Source organism: Pseudopodoces humilis, chromosome 11, assembly GCF_049639895.1.
Source record: "Pseudopodoces humilis isolate 2021_Gansu_Grassland_sample_001 chromosome 11, ASM4963989v1, whole genome shotgun sequence".
In the NCBI taxonomy this organism is placed as follows: domain Eukaryota; kingdom Metazoa; phylum Chordata; class Aves; order Passeriformes; family Paridae; genus Pseudopodoces; species Pseudopodoces humilis.
In genome coordinates, this window is record NC_142210.1 from 9,704,804 (window position 1) to 9,725,267 (window position 20,464).

At 37.6% G+C, this 20,464-nt stretch overlaps 1 protein-coding gene across 9 annotated transcripts in view; it reads left to right on the forward strand.

Moving 5' to 3' along the window:
• The window catches only part of AGFG1 (ArfGAP with FG repeats 1), a 36,196-nt gene that overhangs the window by 3,491 nt on the left and 12,241 nt on the right, over nt 1-20,464 (forward strand). For all 9 annotated transcript variants that reach the window (XM_014256188.2, XM_014256185.2, XM_014256189.2 and 6 more), the window contains exons 2-5: nt 5,817-5,910; nt 16,419-16,534; nt 17,056-17,218; nt 18,220-18,376. In XM_014256188.2, coding sequence (XP_014111663.1) covers nt 5,817-5,910; nt 16,419-16,534; nt 17,056-17,218; nt 18,220-18,376 — 530 coding nt within the window. The remainder of the gene's footprint in view (nt 1-5,816; nt 5,911-16,418; nt 16,535-17,055; nt 17,219-18,219; nt 18,377-20,464) is intronic.

Consider the following 20,464-nt stretch of genomic DNA (forward strand, 5'->3'; position numbering starts at 1 on the left):
TGAATCTGCTTCCTCTTAAAATACTTCCGCTTGTCCCGTGTTTAAATTCTTCATGTGGGCAAAAAAGGATGCTAGCATCACACAAGGTAATTCAACTTTTTGGTGTTGTACAATAATATAGTATATCTGGAATTATACATACACTTTCTGCCCTGAGAGCCGGAGGAGATGCTCTGGAGGAGGAGTGTGCTCAGGTCAAGGATTACAGTCATACACCACAGGAAGATTTCTCTTTATTACAGCAAACCCGCATCTTGGGAAATGTTGGCAGGGAGATTATTTTGGTTTGACAGAAGTCCTTTGATTCAAAGGATTCTGTTGGTAGCGATGACTATTGTTTTCCTGGATGCTCCCATGTGGCCTGCTGACAGTGACATCTTTCCCTTTGTCTTATCAAATGCCTGTGTCTTGTATCTCAGCTGTCTATGTATCTTTGCTTTCAAGAACTTCTGTAGCATTCAAAGTCAGCCTGCTCCCAACTTTGATAAAAAGAACATGTTTTTCAGTTCACCAATGGGAAACATCCCTGTTTAAGAGTCCACTTGCACGTGTTCTGTATTATATAATTTTTATAGTTAATCTTGACTCTTTTCTGTATCTGCTGTGATAATTAAGGCACTCCTTTCTCTCACTGTCCTCTTACCTCCCTCGCATCTTACTTAGGAAGTCTCTTGTTCAGCAACGAGGAATGTTTAGAACATAGTAGGTACTTTGAGAAATGCTAAAGCCCTTTCATGCTATTTTTTTACAGCTGTTGGCCTTCTGGTTGCTCGTAATGTTCCTAGTTGAAATTTTAAATTTAAACTTTTCATGAGTGAGGGACTTCTGTATTAGCCAGATGGAGGTATTTGATGGCAGATAGATTAGTAACAAACTATAACATCTCTGTGCTGTGGTGATGAGTTACTGTCCTTTCCCTAGAAGTTTAGCAAAAATTAAAATAGTCTAAATAAACAGTGCTAGAGTGAAGGTGATTATGTTAGCATGACTTTTCAATCCTTTTTTTCCTTTGGAGCATGTTTGGAAAATTACTCCTTGTGTTCTGTGTCTCTGTGTGTGTGTGTGTATATATATATATATATTTAAGGCTATTTTCTGTGTTACTATATTTCTTGTTTTCAGTTGCAGGGCAGGAGAGCAAAGGAAATGTCTCTCTACCACAGTGAACACTGTGCAGTTCAGAAAGAATGTTTGGGTATTTTTTGAGAAAAAACCTAAATTATCCTCAACTCTGCTTAAAAATGTGTGTATAAGTTTTCTGCAATTAAAAATAAATGAGCTTGTGAGATGGCGGAGGGTCTCCAGGGAGGTCTTCGAGTATGAGGAATGGCCAGTGCTGCTTCTCTTTTGCTAATTACAGTTGCACAGAAATACTAATGAAGGCTGTGACATTGGGTTTTCTGATGCTTGTTTTCTGGACACCTGGGGATGTGGGGTGTTTGCTCTGTGGTGGCTAGGTATTTGACTTGCCTCATTAACTTCCTGCTTTTTAGGGGATCAGATTTTCATCTCCTAGGTTAGGAGATGGTGTTAAAATCTGATCCAGGGGACATTAGCAGTGTTGAGCAGCCGTCTGCCCACCATTTGTCCCACGAAAGGGACCCTCTGTTCTGTCAGAGCTCACTCTTTACATTTTCCTCCCCTCCCAGCCCTGGCCTTTGCAGACAGCTGCTCTGCCAACAATCACAAATTCAACTATAATTTACCGCTAAATTACGTTAGTAACAAATATCCACTGCTTGTTGACTGTGTTTTGAATGTTTAATGTTTCAATTGCCAGACTGCAGAATCCTGTGTCAGTGGCCTTAAAGCTTCCTTTGTTTGTGAGAGCACCAGTTTAACAATGCCCTCTGGAGAACAGTGGTCTCATGTTCTCTGAAGCTGCCCTACACTAAGCTGTGACTCAGTGAGGGTCAGTGGAGGCGAGTCTCCGAGCTGGAAGCTCTGGTCACAGTGCTCTTCCACAGAAGTAATCATTGCTGAGCGTGAAGAAGTTGGCAGTGATGAGTGGGATCTCTGTGTGGGTTGTTCTAGCTCTGGTGTGCTGGATAAATGCAGATGGCAGAATTGTCTTACTCTGTCATATTTCCCCAGGGCCTGTTGGGAGGAGAGAGCTGCAGTCTGGTTTAAGTGCTGAGGTAGCGTTTGGTTGCTGCCTTCCCTGGGACTTCAGTTGTAGGGAAGGGAGTAACTGGTACCACTGCACAGGGGCAAGTTGCAAATACTTGTTCAGGGTCAATTTAAATTTAGGCATGGATAATTTGCACTAAGGGACTGTAATCCATTCTATTCCCTGTTAAATAGGGAGTACTGTAAAGCATTAGAACTGTGTGAAACACTTGTCAAATACAAGGAAAGAATAATTTTTCCTACAAAAAAGGAGGTTTGTTAATTCCTCATAAGGGATAATTGTACTTGGCTGTCTACCAGTAAGCTTCCCCCATATGTAGATAAGCTGTTTGTGAATCATTTGGGTCATTAAATAATCTCTGCAGGTAATGAAGGGTTGGACCTTGAATCCTGTTTCAAAAATCTTACACTCTGTTTAAGGGAAATTCCAGGCAATTCATGAATGTTATTTAGACATCATGAAAAAATAGAGAGTTTGCTGTTCTAATAGTAGAATCAAAGTAATTTATCAAATAATAATGCATGTGTTTGGGCTGTGTTTGTGTGCAGCTTCTTGTCTTGGATTCTTGTTCTGGGCTGACTTAGGCTGCATTAGCATAAGAGGAAGCTTTACATAGGTTCCCTGCATCCTTTGCCATATTCAATGGACATAAATACTTGATTGTTCAGTATTGCAGTTTACTGCAATAATTTAAAATTTATAGTTTACTTTAGATTATGGCTCTTAAAGTTTTGTTCAGAATTTCCAGTCCTCCTGGACCACTGACGTGCTCTCTTTCATGCTGTCAGACATCTGACACCTCTGTGTGGTGATCTGATCTTTAAGGGGGGATGTCTTCCTTCTTTTAGCAGGATGGTGTAAGAGAAATGTGAATTCATCTTATCCCGTATGGATATGATGTGTATATCAGGAAACCTTATAAAACCTTGTGAAATCTTATATAGCTGAACTCTTCACTGGAGAGAAAGACATGGCAGAAATATCTGGTGAGATTTAACAAAATCTTATCTAGGCCTCAACTATGTTTAATATTGCTGTTTAACAGAGCTGAAGATACTGAAGATATCAGAGTTTGCTGATGTAAATGCTCTGAAAAGCCCTGGTAGATCAGTGTAGAGTAAGTCTGTCTTAAAGAACTTGTACAGTGCCTTGAAATTGCAAACACAGGTACAACAGAGCATTTAAACTGTACTTACTGCGAAAAGGAATTTCGAGCAGGAGCTAGTAGGAAAGTTGAGATATACTGCCTGTGCTGAGAAACATGTGAATGTGTTAGTGAATAGCTCTGGCTTTTAAACAGTCATTAGTTTACAACTATCTAACTGTGCTGCTATTGTAATTACTAGGAGAGTAAATTTAACAGGCTAAGGCAGACAGAACTGCTTTTATACTTACTGTAAAAGCAGGGGACAGTAATTGTCATATAACATTTGATGGAGCATATCTGTGTGAAATGCCAGGTGGATGCCAACTTTGTTTCTATGCTGTCACTCAATGTGTGATGCTACAAGTGACATTTAGTGAAATGTAATTACTTGCATGCATAGACCGAGAAGGTGTTTCTTTTAAAACCCAAAAATAAGCAAAACCTAATCCCAGCATCAGCTCTGAAACAATTAATTTTAACTGCATAGAACTCCTACAGATTTCTTTTAAATTACATCATCTCTAAATGAAGTTACTTTAAAAATATCTTAGCTAATACTATAGTATTTTAATAAATGTAATTTCTTGCGATGTAGGTGATACAGCTAGATGAAAGATGTTAAATTGGTAACTTTAATTTACCAAGAAATTTAAATATTTTGAGAGAAGGTAGTTTAATCAACTATCTTAAAACCTCTCTCACCAACTTCAGTGAAATTTCTACCTTGTCAAGGTGCTGAACTGTGGAATATAATGTCAGCTGCTCTGATTTCAAAAATTTGCTGAAACAGATAGTGTTCTGTAAAACTAATTTTTGTATGCCTGTAGGTTTGTAAATGACTTCTGCTTTTAAGGTACTCAAAATCACTGCATTCCGTAGCAAAATACCATTAATGGTTTATCCAAGTGTTTCAAACAGTGATTATCTCAAACTTTTCTCATGAAACTTAGGCTAAAATGTTACTGCTTAGTGTTCTAACCTGTATTCAGTTTAAGATTAAAAATGTGGAGATCTGTTAACACAGGATCAGAATTGTCTTATAGGTACACTTGAATTTAGGTGTGAAGGTGAATTTGCAGGCTAAATGTGCAATGATATTTTCCCATTAGACTTACTTGGAAAACTTGAAGTGCTAAAATTTTTCTGTCAAAGTTAAATATAATGTTAATATTTTAAATACCAGATTTTGTCATGTCATGGGCTGTTCTTATGGATAACAATTTAATTTATAGTTAATGTTCTTGGGTTAATTATGGAGCTTAAAGGAAACCATCAGTTGTCCTAAATTAGATGTCAGTGTGGTTTTTTTTTGGTTTTTTTGGTTTTTTTTTAGTTCTTAAAAGCAATCTGAGCCAAATATGGAATTAAAAGTATAGGGACAAATACAGGCAATACAGCTATCAGTTAATTTTCTTAGTGATTTGTTAGGCCCGTATTACATCCTTGGAAAGCTTTTTGTGTGCTTTGGTATCCCATAGTTGATGTATATTAATTGTTTTTTAAGATGGGATTTCAGAAATCCAGGCCTGGTTAACCTGAGTGTTAAACTGGCCCTGTGGTATTGCCTGGGTGAGTGTCTCCACTGCTTGGCACATGTGGGATAGAATGTTCTTGCATCCATTGGGCAAAGCACAACTTGGGTTTGATTGGAAGTGTTTGTGGGCAAAAGCAGTAGTTAGCATGTATTTAAAGGAGGAGTTTGAAAAGAAAATAAGCTTTTTCTTACCCTGGTGCTGTTGCTGAGGAGGTTTTCTCTCTGTGCTTGCAGGTTGTGACTGAACTGGGTTTGACTGTGTCAGGCTGTGGCAGCACAAGTGGCTGGTGTTCCTGCCGGCCCTTGCGTGGCATGGATGTGAGAGTGGTGCCAATCTGGGCTTAAGGCAGAGCTGCTCATGTTTGGAGCTGTGGCATTAGCCATGGTACCTCCCATTTGAGAGCATGCTGAAACCAGTGTCTTTTTGCTTTTGTTGTGGTTGCTTCTGTAGTGTTCAGGAAGAGGAGTAAGCCCCTGTGAGTGCAGGGGCAAGAAGTAAACTAGAAAAAAGATGCTGTGAGGAAACAGGAAATGTGGGTTAAAGCAAGAGAAAAAGACTGAGCTGGGCAGTTTAGCTTGAAGAAATCTAGTTATTGTGAAGTTGTAATAAGAGATCAAAGTGAGGAAGGAGTTGGAGGAAAAGGAAGCTACAACCAAGGAACCCAAGAGTGAGAGACCAAGGGTAGAGGCAAGAGTGGAGCAGATTAGGATTAAAAAAAAAGGTCTAATTTTGTTTTCTTAAATTTGCATAGAAAGTGCCGGAGTGACCTTGCATGAGCGATCGTAAATATTGGTCTCCTGAAGTTCTATTATTCAGCTTTGTATATTGAGTGTTACTTTAAGAAGAGTTTACACAGCCTTAAATTGTATGGCAGTACCAAGAGTGAGTGTGCTTTACAGAGATGGCTTCTGATTTTAAAATTGTCTGACTTTTAGCTGTAGTGTTAAAGGTGATTGTACCATGACAAATTTCCCAAATGCTGAATACTTCTTGCTTCTTTCAGGCGGGGCTTGAATCCACCCCACAGAGTGAAGTCGATTTCAATGACTACCTTCACACAACAAGAAATAGAATTTCTGCAGAAACATGGAAATGAAGTAAGTATTATTTGGAGAATAAAGTAGGTTTGACACTTGAATGCTAAAGTTGAAAACACTACTTAAAGAAAGCTTAAGGTTTTTTGGTTTGGTTTGGTTTTTTGTTTTTTTTGGCAAAAGCTAGACAGAAGTCTTTTGAAGCCAACATCAGTTGAAATGAGGCTTCTGAAGAGCTTGTTTCATTGGGTAGCTGATCATCAAAATGTTATTGCCCAACCCGGACAATCCAGATTCACATGACCAGTACTTCTGAATTGGGTTTTCTTTTTATTTTGCATAAGGCAATATGCAGCCATCTTTTTTTTTTTTTTTCCTGTAAGCTCTGAACTTGAAACTGACTGCAGCAGTATTTCCTGAAAGAGTGTACTGTGACAAAAAAAAATACAAAAATAGAGCTTGTAACTGTATTTCTTCATACTTGGTGTCTAGAAAGTCTTCTTGTAATTTTAAAAGCCTCTTTTTTACTTAATAAAGTATATCCATATTAAATGTTCTTGGAGAGAGGAAGGAGAGGAAGAAATTGTTACCTAGTGAGTGGTTTGTGTCAGCTTTGAAGAGGACAAGTTCTATCATGCTGACTTTTTGTTCTTTTAAATAGAAGAAAAAATCTGAGGTAAATGTTGGATTGGCTCTGTGGGAGCACTTAAGCCCTAGATGTGGCCATTGCTGACTTCAATTTGAGGGTGAAGTTTGTGTTTTAATACCATGCTATAGCCTTGAGGATTTTAGAGGCAGATTTTCCATCTGTTCAAACTAGATAAGGTTCTGCTTCACGTTGATTGCATCTGTATCCTTTTTGGTAGAACTATTGATTGTAGGCTAGAGAGTGTTTTATTAGTATGCTTTTGTGAAGCTTTGTGGGGATAAATCCCATCATTCAGCAAAATGCTGATACTTAACTTTCTTGAAGTTGGTCCATTCATAACTGTCAGGTTGAAGAATGAAAACAGAAGTAGTAATTTCTTTTTCTGCCCCAGTAAACATGCGTTATTTGTTGAAATGACTGTTAGTGGATGATTCCTCTAAACAGAGCTAGAACAAGGCCTGAACTCTCCCAGATTTTATAAACTACTCTTGATGGCTAAGGTTGGTTGGGTTTTTTAAAACTATAGAGCATTGAATATGTGTGTGTATATGTATAGAGCATAGTGCTGACTTTTTGCCTAGGGAAATTTAATAAAGAATCTTCTGTGGATTCATATAGAGTGTGTTGGAGGATCTTTCCATAAGATTAGATTGTAAACTCCAGCTTTGCTTTAAGCTTCACGAAGTGTAAAGGAAAACGTGTGGTTGTAACTCTCTGTATTTGTTTTAATTTAATTTTTTACTGAACTTGCAATGTATAGAGAGTGCTATGAGTTTGTTTTCACAGATCTGGAACCTTAAGTGATCATTCTCATCTGATTAGTGTGGTGGTCCTTCTCATTATAGCCATGACTAGTCTGCTAATCATAATGATTTAGTTGATATATAATTTATTATTGACATAAAAAAATTCACAGACCTCTGCAGTAATAGTCTGTTTCAAAAGTGGGGGTCTTCGTACTTGTAGTACTCTGATTGGAGAATTGCAATGAAATGAGCTGGCTTATAAAAATGAAGATGCCCTTCTGAGTTTAGTTTTAGATTGTTGATTAGTACTTTAATTCTTAAGTAGAACTGAATAAACACTTGTAAGTGCCAATGGTAGATTTAAGGTGTGCTCAAATACTGAACAGAAATTATTGTTTTAAACACTGTTAAAAGTTTAAAACCTAGTTAAGCATGTTTTCACTTTGTTATACTTTATATTTCAGTAGTTAAATAGACATTTTGCTTTCTCTTGTTGGTATTGGACTTTGGAATACTTACCTGCAGATAAGATAATATATTGGACAGAGGAAATTCATCTGACTCACAAAAAAACGTTTTTGTGCTTAGCTTGCTGTTCAGTGTAGGAGTCTCTTACGTTCATAGGAAGAAAGGAAATTTCCTAAAATAAGACTTTCCAAACATGGAATTGTCCAATGTTGTAATATCAACAATTAAAATAATTTTACAGCAATACTTTTAAAAAGAAAATACTTTTTGGCAATCTATCATGTTTAACTTCCATTTTTCTGTACCTTCTAAAATACTTTCATTCCAGTTTTATTGCTCTAGTCTCTCTCCAGCATGGCCAAGGCCTCTGCGATAACCTTTCTTGATTCCAGATGAGTAGATCATGGTTATACAATAGGGATCTTGTTCTGAATACAAAGTAAAATAGCAAGAAAACTTTCATTAGATTAAGTAGTTAAGGTGCTGAGTTGTTCTTAGAGGAAGTAGTTTTCCACTCTCCTTCAAAGAGTATTTATAAGGTCGGTATTGTATGAGAATGAAGACCTCTAAAGACATCCAGACAACAAACAAAAGGAAAAAAACCCAACCACTCAAACTAAACAAAGAAAAAAACCCAAACCACTTCCTAATATTTAAAATACCAACTTTTCCCCAGTTGCTGTAAATGATCTTCTTTGTGGCACACATGGGTAAAACGTTCATTTAGTAAAAGGCTTCTGCAAAGCAGCTGCTTCAGGGAGAGATTATTCAGAGCAGCTCTTCCTTAGGTGAGACACCATCCTCCCCATAAATGGACATTCTAAGAAATGTCTTTCTGGCACAGGTAGCTTGAACATGAATTTTGACTGCTGCAAACAAGAGTTTTAAATCCTTATACTGTATTAGGAGACACCTATATTTTGGTGTTGCTTACTCATCATCTGGAGGTATAAACAGCTGTCCAGTCTCCGGTTTTGCTAATTTGGGATTATGTCACCGCAGCAAGAATGGAGGCATCTTCCAGCTGACATTCCTCAAGTGCCTTCTGAAATCCTTTTGAAGGATAAAGGCAGTTCTGACTCACTGATTAGGGTTTTTTGTCTCCTTGCTCTCTTCATGAAGAGCAGTACGAGGTATTTTCACATTTTCTTGTGAGGAATATTGAGGAGACAGTGACGTGTCTGTTTGAATACTCATTCTCAAATGATGCTAGTGCTGATTTGGCCTCTGATTCAGTTGTGCAGTGGTAGTAGGAAGTGAATTTGCTGTTTGAAGAAAGTGGAGGTGGTGCTAATCTCCTGTTGCCATTATAGCTGTGAATATTCAGAAACTTTTCCCCTAAGATGAAGAATAGTATTATAAGGCAGACCGGTACAGAGTTAATTTTCCTCCTACCTGTTTGAAAAATGACAGGTATTTTTATAATCTTTCCAAATAACCCATTCTAATATGCATGTGGTTGAAGAAAAAGATCTTGATGGTCTTTTATTTAGAACATCTCTGTTACTCTGGGGCAAAGACCACGTTTACCTGAGCTAATGAGTAGAATACATAAAGGTATGCTCAGCTGCTTGGAGTTATTTTAATAGTGCTGAATTTTGGTTTGTTGCCAATTTTCCTGACTCTCAGTAGCACCTGTGCAAGTCCCTGTTTCCTGCACTCTTGCAGAACTGGCAGCAGTCTGAGTCTGGTTCAGAGCTGGTGTTAGACCAGACCAGAATGCTTCTCTAGAATCTCCTTTACTATGGAATGTGGCCTAGAAACCCTGGAGTGGAAGGAGCAGTTCTGAACTGTAGTGATGAGCGCTGACAGCACGAGCCGTGCAGTCAGGTGTCCTTGGAGTACAGTGCTGGTTCTGCTAATACCATACAGAGATACATGAGCTGATTGTGTGTAGAACAATGTCTTTGTTAGCAGGATTTACTGGCTTTGCTTATGAAACCATTAACTTCTGTGCCCAAACTGCCTTTGAAATCAGTACTCTGGCAGTATGAAATTATTTTATCCTACAGAGATTAATTAGTAATATTGACATCAGAAGTGCAGAATTACTAAACAAAGTTATAACTTGCTTACATAAAGAAACTGTTTCCAAATCTTTCTTCCTGTAGGGTGTTATGTTTTGGAACATAGTTTTGTTGTGTAGTCATGTGCAGTTCTTAGCACTGTCAGCATTACATTTTGGTGCATAACTGAGAATATTTTATTGGCAGAGAGGAGGAGAAGAAGAAATCTAATTTGGCATTTACCAGCCTCTTGAAAGGTATTATCTTGTTGGAGCTTTTTAAACTAGACTGACACTTGTAATCTTCCTATGCAGTGGTATGTCTGGGCCTCACGAAGTGTTGCAGGTCAAGTAGTGTGCTTTTTCCTAGTTGAAGTGCAGCTTCTATCACCAGGAGGACATGTCCTGTGAGAGCTTTACCTTGCCGTGCTGCCTTCACCGCATACAAGAGCAGGAGGCTTAATGAGCAAGAACCTAACTTTGCTGGCCTGACTGAATTTTTCTTCCTAACTATCTCAGCTATGCTAACAGGAGTTTCTAAAGTGTGGCGGCTCAATGCGTTGTGTAAGCAGAAGGCCTTTGTCTCTCCTATATCCGCCTTCCCACACACACTGGAGATCTCTGTCCGTGAAATAGTTATGACATGGCAAAGCTTTATTTGGTAGTTGAAATACATAGCACTAGAATAGAAATAACTGAAATCTCAGATTCTCAGTGTTTCTGCAAAATTTTATGGATAATGCTAATTTTTTTCTTAATTAGCAATTATTTAGTGGGCCTGTTCTTCCCCACTTGTCCATCTCTGAAAACACAGAGAAAAAAAATCCCCCCAAAAGTGTCAACAAACATAAAAGCAAAACAGAAGCTAAACTTCCGTCAAAAACAGGTACATGTATTTTTCTTTTAGTCTTTGAGCCCTGCTTGGAACTCCTGAAAGCATGAAATGTTACTGGAGGCTGAGTTTTAAACCAGAAACCTTTCTGATTAACTTTGTTTTGTGGTGTGCCAGATGTGCACTGCATGGGATATGTTCTTTGTTGCTTTCTATCAAAGCTGAAAACAAAGGTGATTCTTCAAAGTGTAGGACTACAAATAAACTTTTACAAATTAAGTAAATAGTGTATGGAAAATCTAATGTATGGTAAATATAATTACACTAATGTATGGTAAATATAATTGGAAAACCAATTCTCCTTCACATGGAATAGCTGTTGAGTGCAGATTCAGGGAAGCCAATGATATGAAGAGAAATATAGGTAAAGGTTTTATTATAACATACAATATTCACTTGGCCCAATTTTTCCTTTCAATGATATATTTAAGTTATGGCAACTCACAGTTTCTGCTTTGCTACCTCCTGGGTTTTTATCTAGGTCAGGGTGAGTAGGTTGATGCTGGTTGTGATTCTCTTTCCCTCTTTACTTCATGCTGTACTTACTGATCTAATTCTGAATGTCCCAGTATCTGGTTGCTAAGTGTCTAATGACATCCCTTGCAGGACTGGAGCTTGTTGGCAGAGGACAGGTACTATCCTTCCCAGAGCGGTTGTAGAGGGATTCTCAGGAACTTTTAAATTCCATGAAGACAACTGTTGAATCTTGTTATCTACTTATTGTTTATCTGACAAGATAAAACTTTGCTTTGTCTTGATTTTTGCAGCCCCTCAGAGTGTAGCAGGGGCAAAACTTGAAAATATTGCTTCTGTACAAAACAAAAGTAAGACTTTCAAATGCTGCATACGCTTAGTCATTCTGACTTCAATGTTCTCCTTTTTTTTTCCCCTGCTCCGTTGGTGAACCAGTGGGACATGGACTAATTATACTTTTCAGGGACAGTGGACAATGATTATGGATTGTTGGATATGTTCCACTGTTTCTAGGGGCTTCCACATAACTTGAATGTTTACTCTTGGCTCCAGCTTGTCAGGCTCTTCTCTAAGCAGAGCATTTTGTTTGATAGAGCTGTAATTATCAAAAGCAGGAATATAGCAAAGCTTCTGGTGAATAAACAGAGCTTTTGAGCACAGGCTTATTTGTGCTGCTGTTGCAGAAAGAAGAATATTAATATTAATATTAAATGGCTGAACCAGAGTATTCCCAAGGAGATGGTGCAATGTAGAAGAATTTCAGAAAGCCATAGAGTTTTACAGATATAATACCTTAATAGTAGTGTTGTGTAATGATTGTGTGGTGACTTGGTATGATGCTTCATGTATTATATGTAAAAGCAAAGGAATGAGTAATTCTGTTAAAAAGGGGCTGAAGATGTGTCATACAACTTGAGCAGTAGCATTTTCTGAATGAGCTCTACAAGTGTGACATATATGGAACAGTTAGAGGGGTAGTTTGAAATACATGCTCTTTGGGATATCAAATTCAAATTTCTCAAAACATACATTTTCAAAATAACCAAAAATTGAGAGCAATTACTCCCTTGGATTTTTTTTTTTTTTTTTCAGATAGTGAATTTGTATTAAATAAGAAGAGAACTGTATTTAGTAGAGCAACTGCTTGCTTAAGGCTTGGGTTTGTGTAGGTTTAAATTTCCTTTAATGCCTTTTTGCAGTTCCTCCCTGCTTCCATGTCCTGCAAGTAATGCCCTGCAAGAGTCAGCACATGCTGTGGATAACTGTGCTGAGTAACTGTGGGAGTAACTGTGCTGCCTGGGCAGCTGTTGGGCCAGACAGAACATAGTACTGAAGCTTATGATGAAGTGTTGGCAACTAAAGTTGCCAGTCTGATCTTTCTATACTGGTGCTATTTTTTTGTTGTCGTTGTAGTGAATCTTTTGGTATCTGTCCAATTCAGATGGTGAATTAGGGGGGAGTAGTCAGGGTACCAAGGCTATAAATACTGTGTAATCATTCCCCACCATAAACAGCAAGTTGTAGGGCCTAAGTTTCCCTGATACTTATCACAAGAGTAACTTCAAAATAGCTTTGAAACCAAAAATGTGATGGCCTGATCAATAAAAATAAAGCAAAACCAAAAATTTCTCACAGCAAACTTCTTTCTTCACATGAGATTCAGGACTGTTGATGACTTACTTTAAATTGACTATGGAAAGATAACTACTTCAAGAAAACATGATGTGAGTTCTGTCTCTGACAACAGTATTTTTTGAATTTTATTTTTCAATTTTGATTTCATCCTGTGGTATTGCACAGCTCTCTGCCATTTGTGTTTTTTTAGATGGCTGAAAATTGTGTTTTGAGGCTCACTTGAAGCATAATCAATGCAGTGTTGTGGATCCTTGTCAAGTCAGACAATAGTAGCAGAAGTATAGCTAGACAGAGCACACAGGTCACCAGCAAACAAGGGAAGACAATGGGTCTTTTATTGGGCTCTGAATGCCTGCTTGAAACGGCTGCTGATGTTCAAAGCATTGTGTGCTACGTCAGACAGAAATATGTGCCTTTTCATGGTCTCTGGTGTGGTTCTAAAGCTTTATAAAATATGGCTTTCTAAAGGACTTAAGTCAGAATTGTGTAGGTTGGAAAAAACCTTTAAGAACATGAAGCCCAACTGTAGTAGGAAGATAAAACAGCCTGTTTTTTTGGCATAAATATGGTCTCAAGTGCCCTTATGAGGATGTGATTTACCCTTTGTATTCCAGTCATGTTGTACACCAACTTACAATCTTGTTTCCTTTCCATCATTCCCACTATCTGATTCCAAACTACTCTTATCTATTGTGTGTGTCTGGTTTTAGTCTAAGACTTGCCCATATTTAAGAACTTTTAAGAAATTGTGCTTTCTCTGGTAACTCTTTAGGTAAAGAAACCTAGGTGAAATTTAATTTGTATCCTGGTGTGGTGGATGTTATACACTGCATTTGTACAGCTCCTGCAGTCAGACTCTGGTACAATGAGAACATTTTGCTGAAGTGTGTGTGACTTAAGTATATTCTTTGGCTTGGTGGTTGTCCATTAGTAAAACTAGTAGTAAAAATTAGTAAAACTGTTCTCTGTGCTACCAATAACACAAAGTGCCTGGCAGTTTGTTTAAATTATTACAGTAGTGACTTAAGTCATATTTCACTTGTTGCCTCCTTTTGTAGTTAGGTATTTAGAAGGAATTAGTTGCTCCAGGAAACACTTTTGGAAGCCTGCTTTCTGAAGGTTTGCAAAAATTGCAATGCAATGGCAAGAGCCGATGCCTTTAAGAAGCTTGCATCATTTTAAACTAACAGGTGTTTGTTCAGCATAATCCTCCTCCGTTCCTGTTTGCATATTCATAGAACTGTATCTACTATAGCTCTGTAGCTGGTAATGATCTAAAGTCACACAGCACCTTGTTTTCTGAGTCCTCACAGAAATGGCTTGTAGTGGCCTGAGACATTGACATGAAGGTGTGGTGGGGTTTTTTGGTTTGGATTGTTTGTTGTTGGGGGTTTTCATCTTTTTGTTTTCAGGACTTTTTGTTTTGTTTTCTTTCCCCCTCACTCCTAATGTGTAGGCATTTCAGGGTGAAGATGAAGCAGAAAGCTGGGAGGGAGAAACGTGAAAAACTGGGTTGTGGTTTGTTGCTGTGAGTTGATCTCCTCCAGGTTTCAATGGTACCAGGGACATGGTAACTGTGATGAGTTTCTTTTATCTGACTTGTTTTGGGTGGCAGGAGAAGGAGGAGTAATTGGATGGTCTGATATATGGGTGGGGAAGGGGCCCTCCTCTATCATTTGCCAGCGCATCTCAGGCTTGCTGCAAACTGATCATGGTAGAGCCCCAAGTGTTACGGTGCTGGGTGCAGAATCAAGTAGGGGCTGTGCTGTAACATTTGTCTTTCTCCTTGCCTGAAATTAATCACTATTTTTCTTTTCTTCAGTGTTTCCTGATGTTCTTTCCAATATTGCAGTTGGGGTTGGGAGGGGACTGTGTGGATTTGAACACCACCAACTCCTGCTGCTAGAGATTCTGTAAATAGCCACAAGCAGGACTTCTCTTCCTCCTAGCAATCATATGACTGCTGCTTGTATAGTTATACACACAAATCTAAGTATGGAAATACTACTGCTGGCTCACCTCAGACTATTCACTGCAAGTTTAAAGCTACACCCATAAATATTCTGACTATATATGTTTTGTTACCAAAAAAATAGTGAAAGATTTGTACTGTTAAAACAGTGATTCTTGATATTAGCTTTTAATTTAGAACAGACTTGTGACTTTTTTGACTAAATTTGTCCTCTAAGTTTGTATGAAGAATTATAAACAAATATATTGTTTCATTTTATCTATTACAATACTGTGGCTGTTTAATTTTGAGAACTCAAATCAGTGCGTTGAACTTGACCCTTTTGTATAGTACAATTGCATAATGAATGCAGAACTGCTGAGTTTGAGGTAGGAACTATGGATCTTGGCTCTAAATTAGCTGTATAAATACTCATTTGAAAATATCTTTTGATCATTAGATCTGTTTCCTGTTGTTGTTTGTCTCTATCCAGTAGATGATAATAATGTTGGTAATAAGGAGTGTTAGGTGTTGAATATGCAATCAGGCTATTTAGAACTGTAACATCAAATATGAAATCTGCAGTTTGGAGTCTGCCTAATCTTTAAAATCCTGAGCAATCTTTGAAATTACCTATAAGATTTATCTTGGTTACCAACTAGTTTGGGGAAGATGCTAAAGTGGGAGTATCACAGCTTCTACCTTGATTTCCCAACTTTCAGAGCAATCAGTTTTGCAGCTCTTGGTTGTTAGAGCCTGTGCTTCTCGTGAAGGTCACTGGGGACAGTGTTAAAAACCTGACACTTGCAGGGATAGAGAGCAGGTTTGTAGTAGGCATGTAAGAGGGATGGTCAGGGCTATTTCAGAAAAGGTGTGGGAAGAAAGGGTGTCATGAAAACAAAGCATTTTTTGACTCTGCTTCTCTGGAAGAAACATGTTCTAAAAGGGCACTGTGATTTTGAGGGCAGCTAATGTTTGGTGTTCTTGTTTGGGTGCACATATTAAGGTCATTTGCAGAATAGCCTGAAGGCCTTAAAACATTTCAAGTTAAAACTCCTATGTCTTGTTTAGTTTTAAGAACACCTTTCCTTTTGTTTTGCTCAGGAATTGAAGCTTGAACATACTGACAGTTTTGCAAGTGGTTCAATTTCTACTGACTCACAGCTACAATTAGAAAATTAAACCGGAGCAAGAGTATTTTTACCCCTTATCTCATACCATCACTCAAATGTGTATGGTATTGTAGAAACTGCATCATGGTAACAAAGGCTGGTTGGAAAACAGTTCTTGTACTCAAATAGTAATTAAAAATATAAATACTGAACCTTGGATCTTTTAAAATCTACTATTTGGGGCTTAGAGCATATGGAATCTGTTGAAACAGTTTAAGCCCTGGAGTGTAAAGTAAGGGAATGTGTAGAATTAGATGAAGGAGAAAAATCTTCAAGATTACAAGTAGAAATTGGGTGCTTTGCATTTCATGAGTACATTCTACAAATACTTTGTAAAAGGAGTGTTGGATGGTGAAATCGGATGCTGGGATCTGCTTGCCCTGCTGTCACAGGCAGCTTGAGATATTTAGACCCCAGTACACGGTGCACCAGTCAGTGTTACAGCAGTTCAGTCTGGGATATAAATTATGCAGCCACACACTTTAATGGTTTAATAAATTAACAATAATAAACTTAAATAGGTTTTGAATTAAGGTATTTTCTCTGATCAATCTATGTTGTTGTGGTTTTTTTGTTAAGGTGTGCAAACAGATCTGGTTAGGCCTATTTGATGATAGATCATCAGCAATTCCAGACTTCAGGGATCCACAGAAAGTAAAGGAATTTCTACAGGAAAAATATGAAAAGAAAAGATGGTAAGATACCTTTACTATTACAAAAAATTTCCCCTGTGATGTGAAGATGGACTGTTTGCTCTCATTTTGAGTGTGCTTTCCTTCTTTGAGGTGCTCTTAAGACTAGATTACACAGCTCTCTAAAGTGAAATGATTTAGTTCAGAAATTTTATTTAGAGCTCCTATAGGAAGCAGAGAAGACAAATTAAAGAAGTTTCTCAATGTTCATATATGGAACAGAAATGGCTTAAGAGGATGTCAATAACAGCGTAAAGTAACAGTTTTGCTGACTGTTATTTATTAGTTGGGAAAGACTTACTTTATATTGAGTAAGTGCTAAAAATATTGATGACTTTAAATACTAGTCCATTTAAAAAAAAAATCTCTGGCATATTTAAAGAATGGGTATTTTGCAAACTACTGATAGAATCTGTCGCAGGATCGGGGTTTCAGTAGCAAAGCTGAGATCTGCCAGTTCTCAACTTCAGACTTAGAACTTCTCACGTGAAACTTGTAAAAAACATTGCTCTTCTTGAATGTAGGTATGTTCCTCCAGAGCAAGCAAAGGTGGTGGCATCAGTCCATGCGTCCATATCTGGGTCTTCTGCCAGTAGTACAAGCAGCACACCTGAGGTGAAGCCACTCAAATCTCTCTTGGGAGAAGCTGCACCCGCACTGCACTTAAACAAGGGCACGCCTAGCCAAGTGAGTAATGACTGCTGAGGAGCACAGAACTACCTGCAGTCCTTGTTACTCTTTCAGTGACAGAAAAATTCTTGCAATAGCAACTGCTGTGATTGTAGGAACTAATATGATCACTGTATTTAGTATATTTTACTGAAGTATATACATGTTTGCAGATAGCTACTAAATGAAGTTTGTTTCTATTGACCAAATTGATTTTAGTGGTTATTTTCAGTGAGCAGAGTTTTCCAGTGCGATAGGATTACATGGTTGTCTTTTGCATAAATACCTCTAAACTGAGGTACCTGATGTGTTATATTTTCATCTTTGTTTTTTCTCTTTGAAAATAAGAAAATTACTTAGTAATGTAGAAATTAGTAGTGAATATATGGATGAAAGCATGTCATATTTACTATTGCTTCCTATACATTCTGAAACTCTCTTAAGTGGCTTTCGGGGGGTGTCTGTATGCTGTAATGTAAAGTCAAACAACACTGTGTACTTAGATTTTTGGAGGGAAGACTGTTTGAAAACTAGAGTCAGGATACAAGCAACTCTTGAATGGACCTCTTTTTACTCAAACAGTAGAAAATTGCAACTTCAAGCCTTGCTATGATATTTTTAAATTTTTCTCTCCTTACACTGAATTCTAAAGATTTTTTCAGAATGTAGTTAATAACTATTTTCTGTCTTATAAAATTAAGTTTTATTGCTTGTATTTGTACAATATTTGCAGTTTCAAATACAAAATCTGAAGTTGCTAATAATATATTGCTACTTTATTCTGGGTGCTATTAAACTGTGTAAATCTGCTGCAGAGTTCCTTTAAAAGCCAGAGTAGTAGCATAAATATTTTTTCTCGTACTATAAGAGGAGGGTGTGTACTACATAGAGCATCTTAAACTTCAGGAATAAATGTCTTGTTAAAGAAATAAGCTTAGTCTTGCCTTCTAATATTTTGTAAATGTCAGTTTGGTAAAATATCACCTTTTTGTACTAATTAATTGAGATCTTGTTTGTAGTCTCCTGTTGTAGTTCGATCTCAAGGACAGCAGCAACAAGAAAAGAAACAATTTGACCTCCTCAGTGATCTTGGCTCAGATATCTTTGCTGCTGCTCCTCCTCAGTCAACTGCTACAGCAAATTTTGCTAATTTTGCACACTTCAACAGTCATACAGGTAGGTACTTGGACCACCGCATCCCTTTTAAATGTATAAAATGTAGTTTTAATTTTGATGGCTCTTGACTAAACTTCATGAGGTGTATGTAATCTCTGTGCCTTAGGAGTGTTGTATTGCTCAAGATTTCTTTCAGGTCTTTATAAAGAAAGGTTGACGACTTAGAGACTGACAGTTCTGCTTTTGGAAGTGGGAGTTGCTTGTAGGGATGTGTATGATTACACTGTTTCTACCTACTACTAAACTCTAGGTTCTTCGGGGGAGAGTGAGAGGATGAGTAATGAAATGTCGGGAGAAGCTGATATTAGACCTTCAATTTTCTTTCTGAAAATTATAGGAAGAGCATTCATGAAAAGCAAGCAGAGTCTTTAAAGAGACTTTAAAGGAGTTCAAATGCATTGATAATAACTGCCAGTTTGTCAAAAGAAAAAACAAGGCTTGCCCAGTTTAGAGTGATCTCCTCTTTTGTGTGTGTGTCTATTTGAAAGCTGACTACTGCCCACGTGAGCAGTATTCTCTAGTTCCAGGAAGAATAAACAAGCCTTGAGCATATGTATTGACTGAGGAAAGGGTTAGGCCTTGAATTCTTAGAGGATGACTTCAGTAAAATATATTGAACCCTCAGGGTTTTGGTTTTTCCCCAGCCAAAGACCTAGAGCCATAAAAGTGTATCCTAAAGACAAAGTCGATTCTGTGGTCACTAAAGCTAGCTTGCCTTGTAGTTGTGGGAAAGTACCTTTGCCTGCCTGGTCTGAATGGGCTTTTCATCTAGTTGTTCTGAGAAAAACTGTGATGTTGCTAAGCCACCCAGAATAAGAGAGATTTCTTGCAAATCAGTCCTGAAACTGTTAATAGCCAAGATAAAGTGTCATGGATGGGACTTAAGGTTCACACTTGAGGAGCTGAGCAAAATACCAAGGATTTATCCAAATTAGTGTTATGAAATAAGTGGCAGAATTCAGTAATGCTGCAACAGCAGTTGTTATTCTGTGTATTCTGTAAAATCCTTAAAATTAGATTTCATGTTAATGATCGTATTGGGGGTGTGTTCAACTGGGAGGACTTGTGTTGACTGGCCAGTGCTGTATAGTGTTACTGAAAAGACTGCAGATGGTTAATTCTTTCTAATAATTTCTTTCCAAATTTGTTGGTGAATGATTATTTATATGCACTTAATTATTCTTTGTGCTTTTTAAGAGATGAAAATTCCATTAAAGCAGTATTTCAGTACTGTGTTCAAAATCACACATTGCATATTCACTGGGTAATTTTTTAAAAGATAAAGAGCTATAGGAACACTCCAGAATAAATATAATCTGAGGGGAGAGTGTTAATTTCTGGTCACAAACTAACCGTTGTGGTCATTCCCATGATTTACCTTAAGTTTTAGAGCACAAAGCAGTTTCAGGGCTAGTAAATCAGTTTCTAAAAGGCAGAAACTTGTTTCTGAGCATGTGACATGTTTTGCAGACTTGTTACCTGAGGGTGTTTTCTGACTTGCTGTAGTACAATGCTTGTAAGGTTTGTCTTGTGTGCAGTAAGTACAGGATAGTGTTAGTGAAATGAGTAACAAAATGTTACAGACTCTTCCTTTGGAACACAAAGAGGGTTGATTGGTCTGCCAGCTTTGGCAAAAATGAGTTTGGAATGCTCATTAAGGAGTTGTAAAAACATGTAATTTTTGTTAGCAATTACACACTGCAGTGCAGGATGGGAAAATCTGCACTTAGTCCAGCACTACTTAGGCAAAGTTTATGGTCTGATGTTCTTGTTTTAGGGCTTGCTTTTAGCTGTGTTTATAAGGGATGGACTTTTTTCCCTTCCTGTACACAATACTCACTAAAGAAATCACTGAGGAGACCAGCAAACTTAAGATCCTTCAGTATAAGTTACAGAGTGCAGCAGCTGATAGGAATATATTAACAAATTTGTGCTGTAATCTGTGAAGTGTAGGTGCAAATCTTGAAAATTAGGCAGGATCTGCAATTTGTGATATGTTTCTGCTTTCCAAGTTCTTTAATATAATTTAATAACTGGTTCAGGATATTGTTGCTTATTGAAAGGGAAACACTGACCTTATGTTTATTG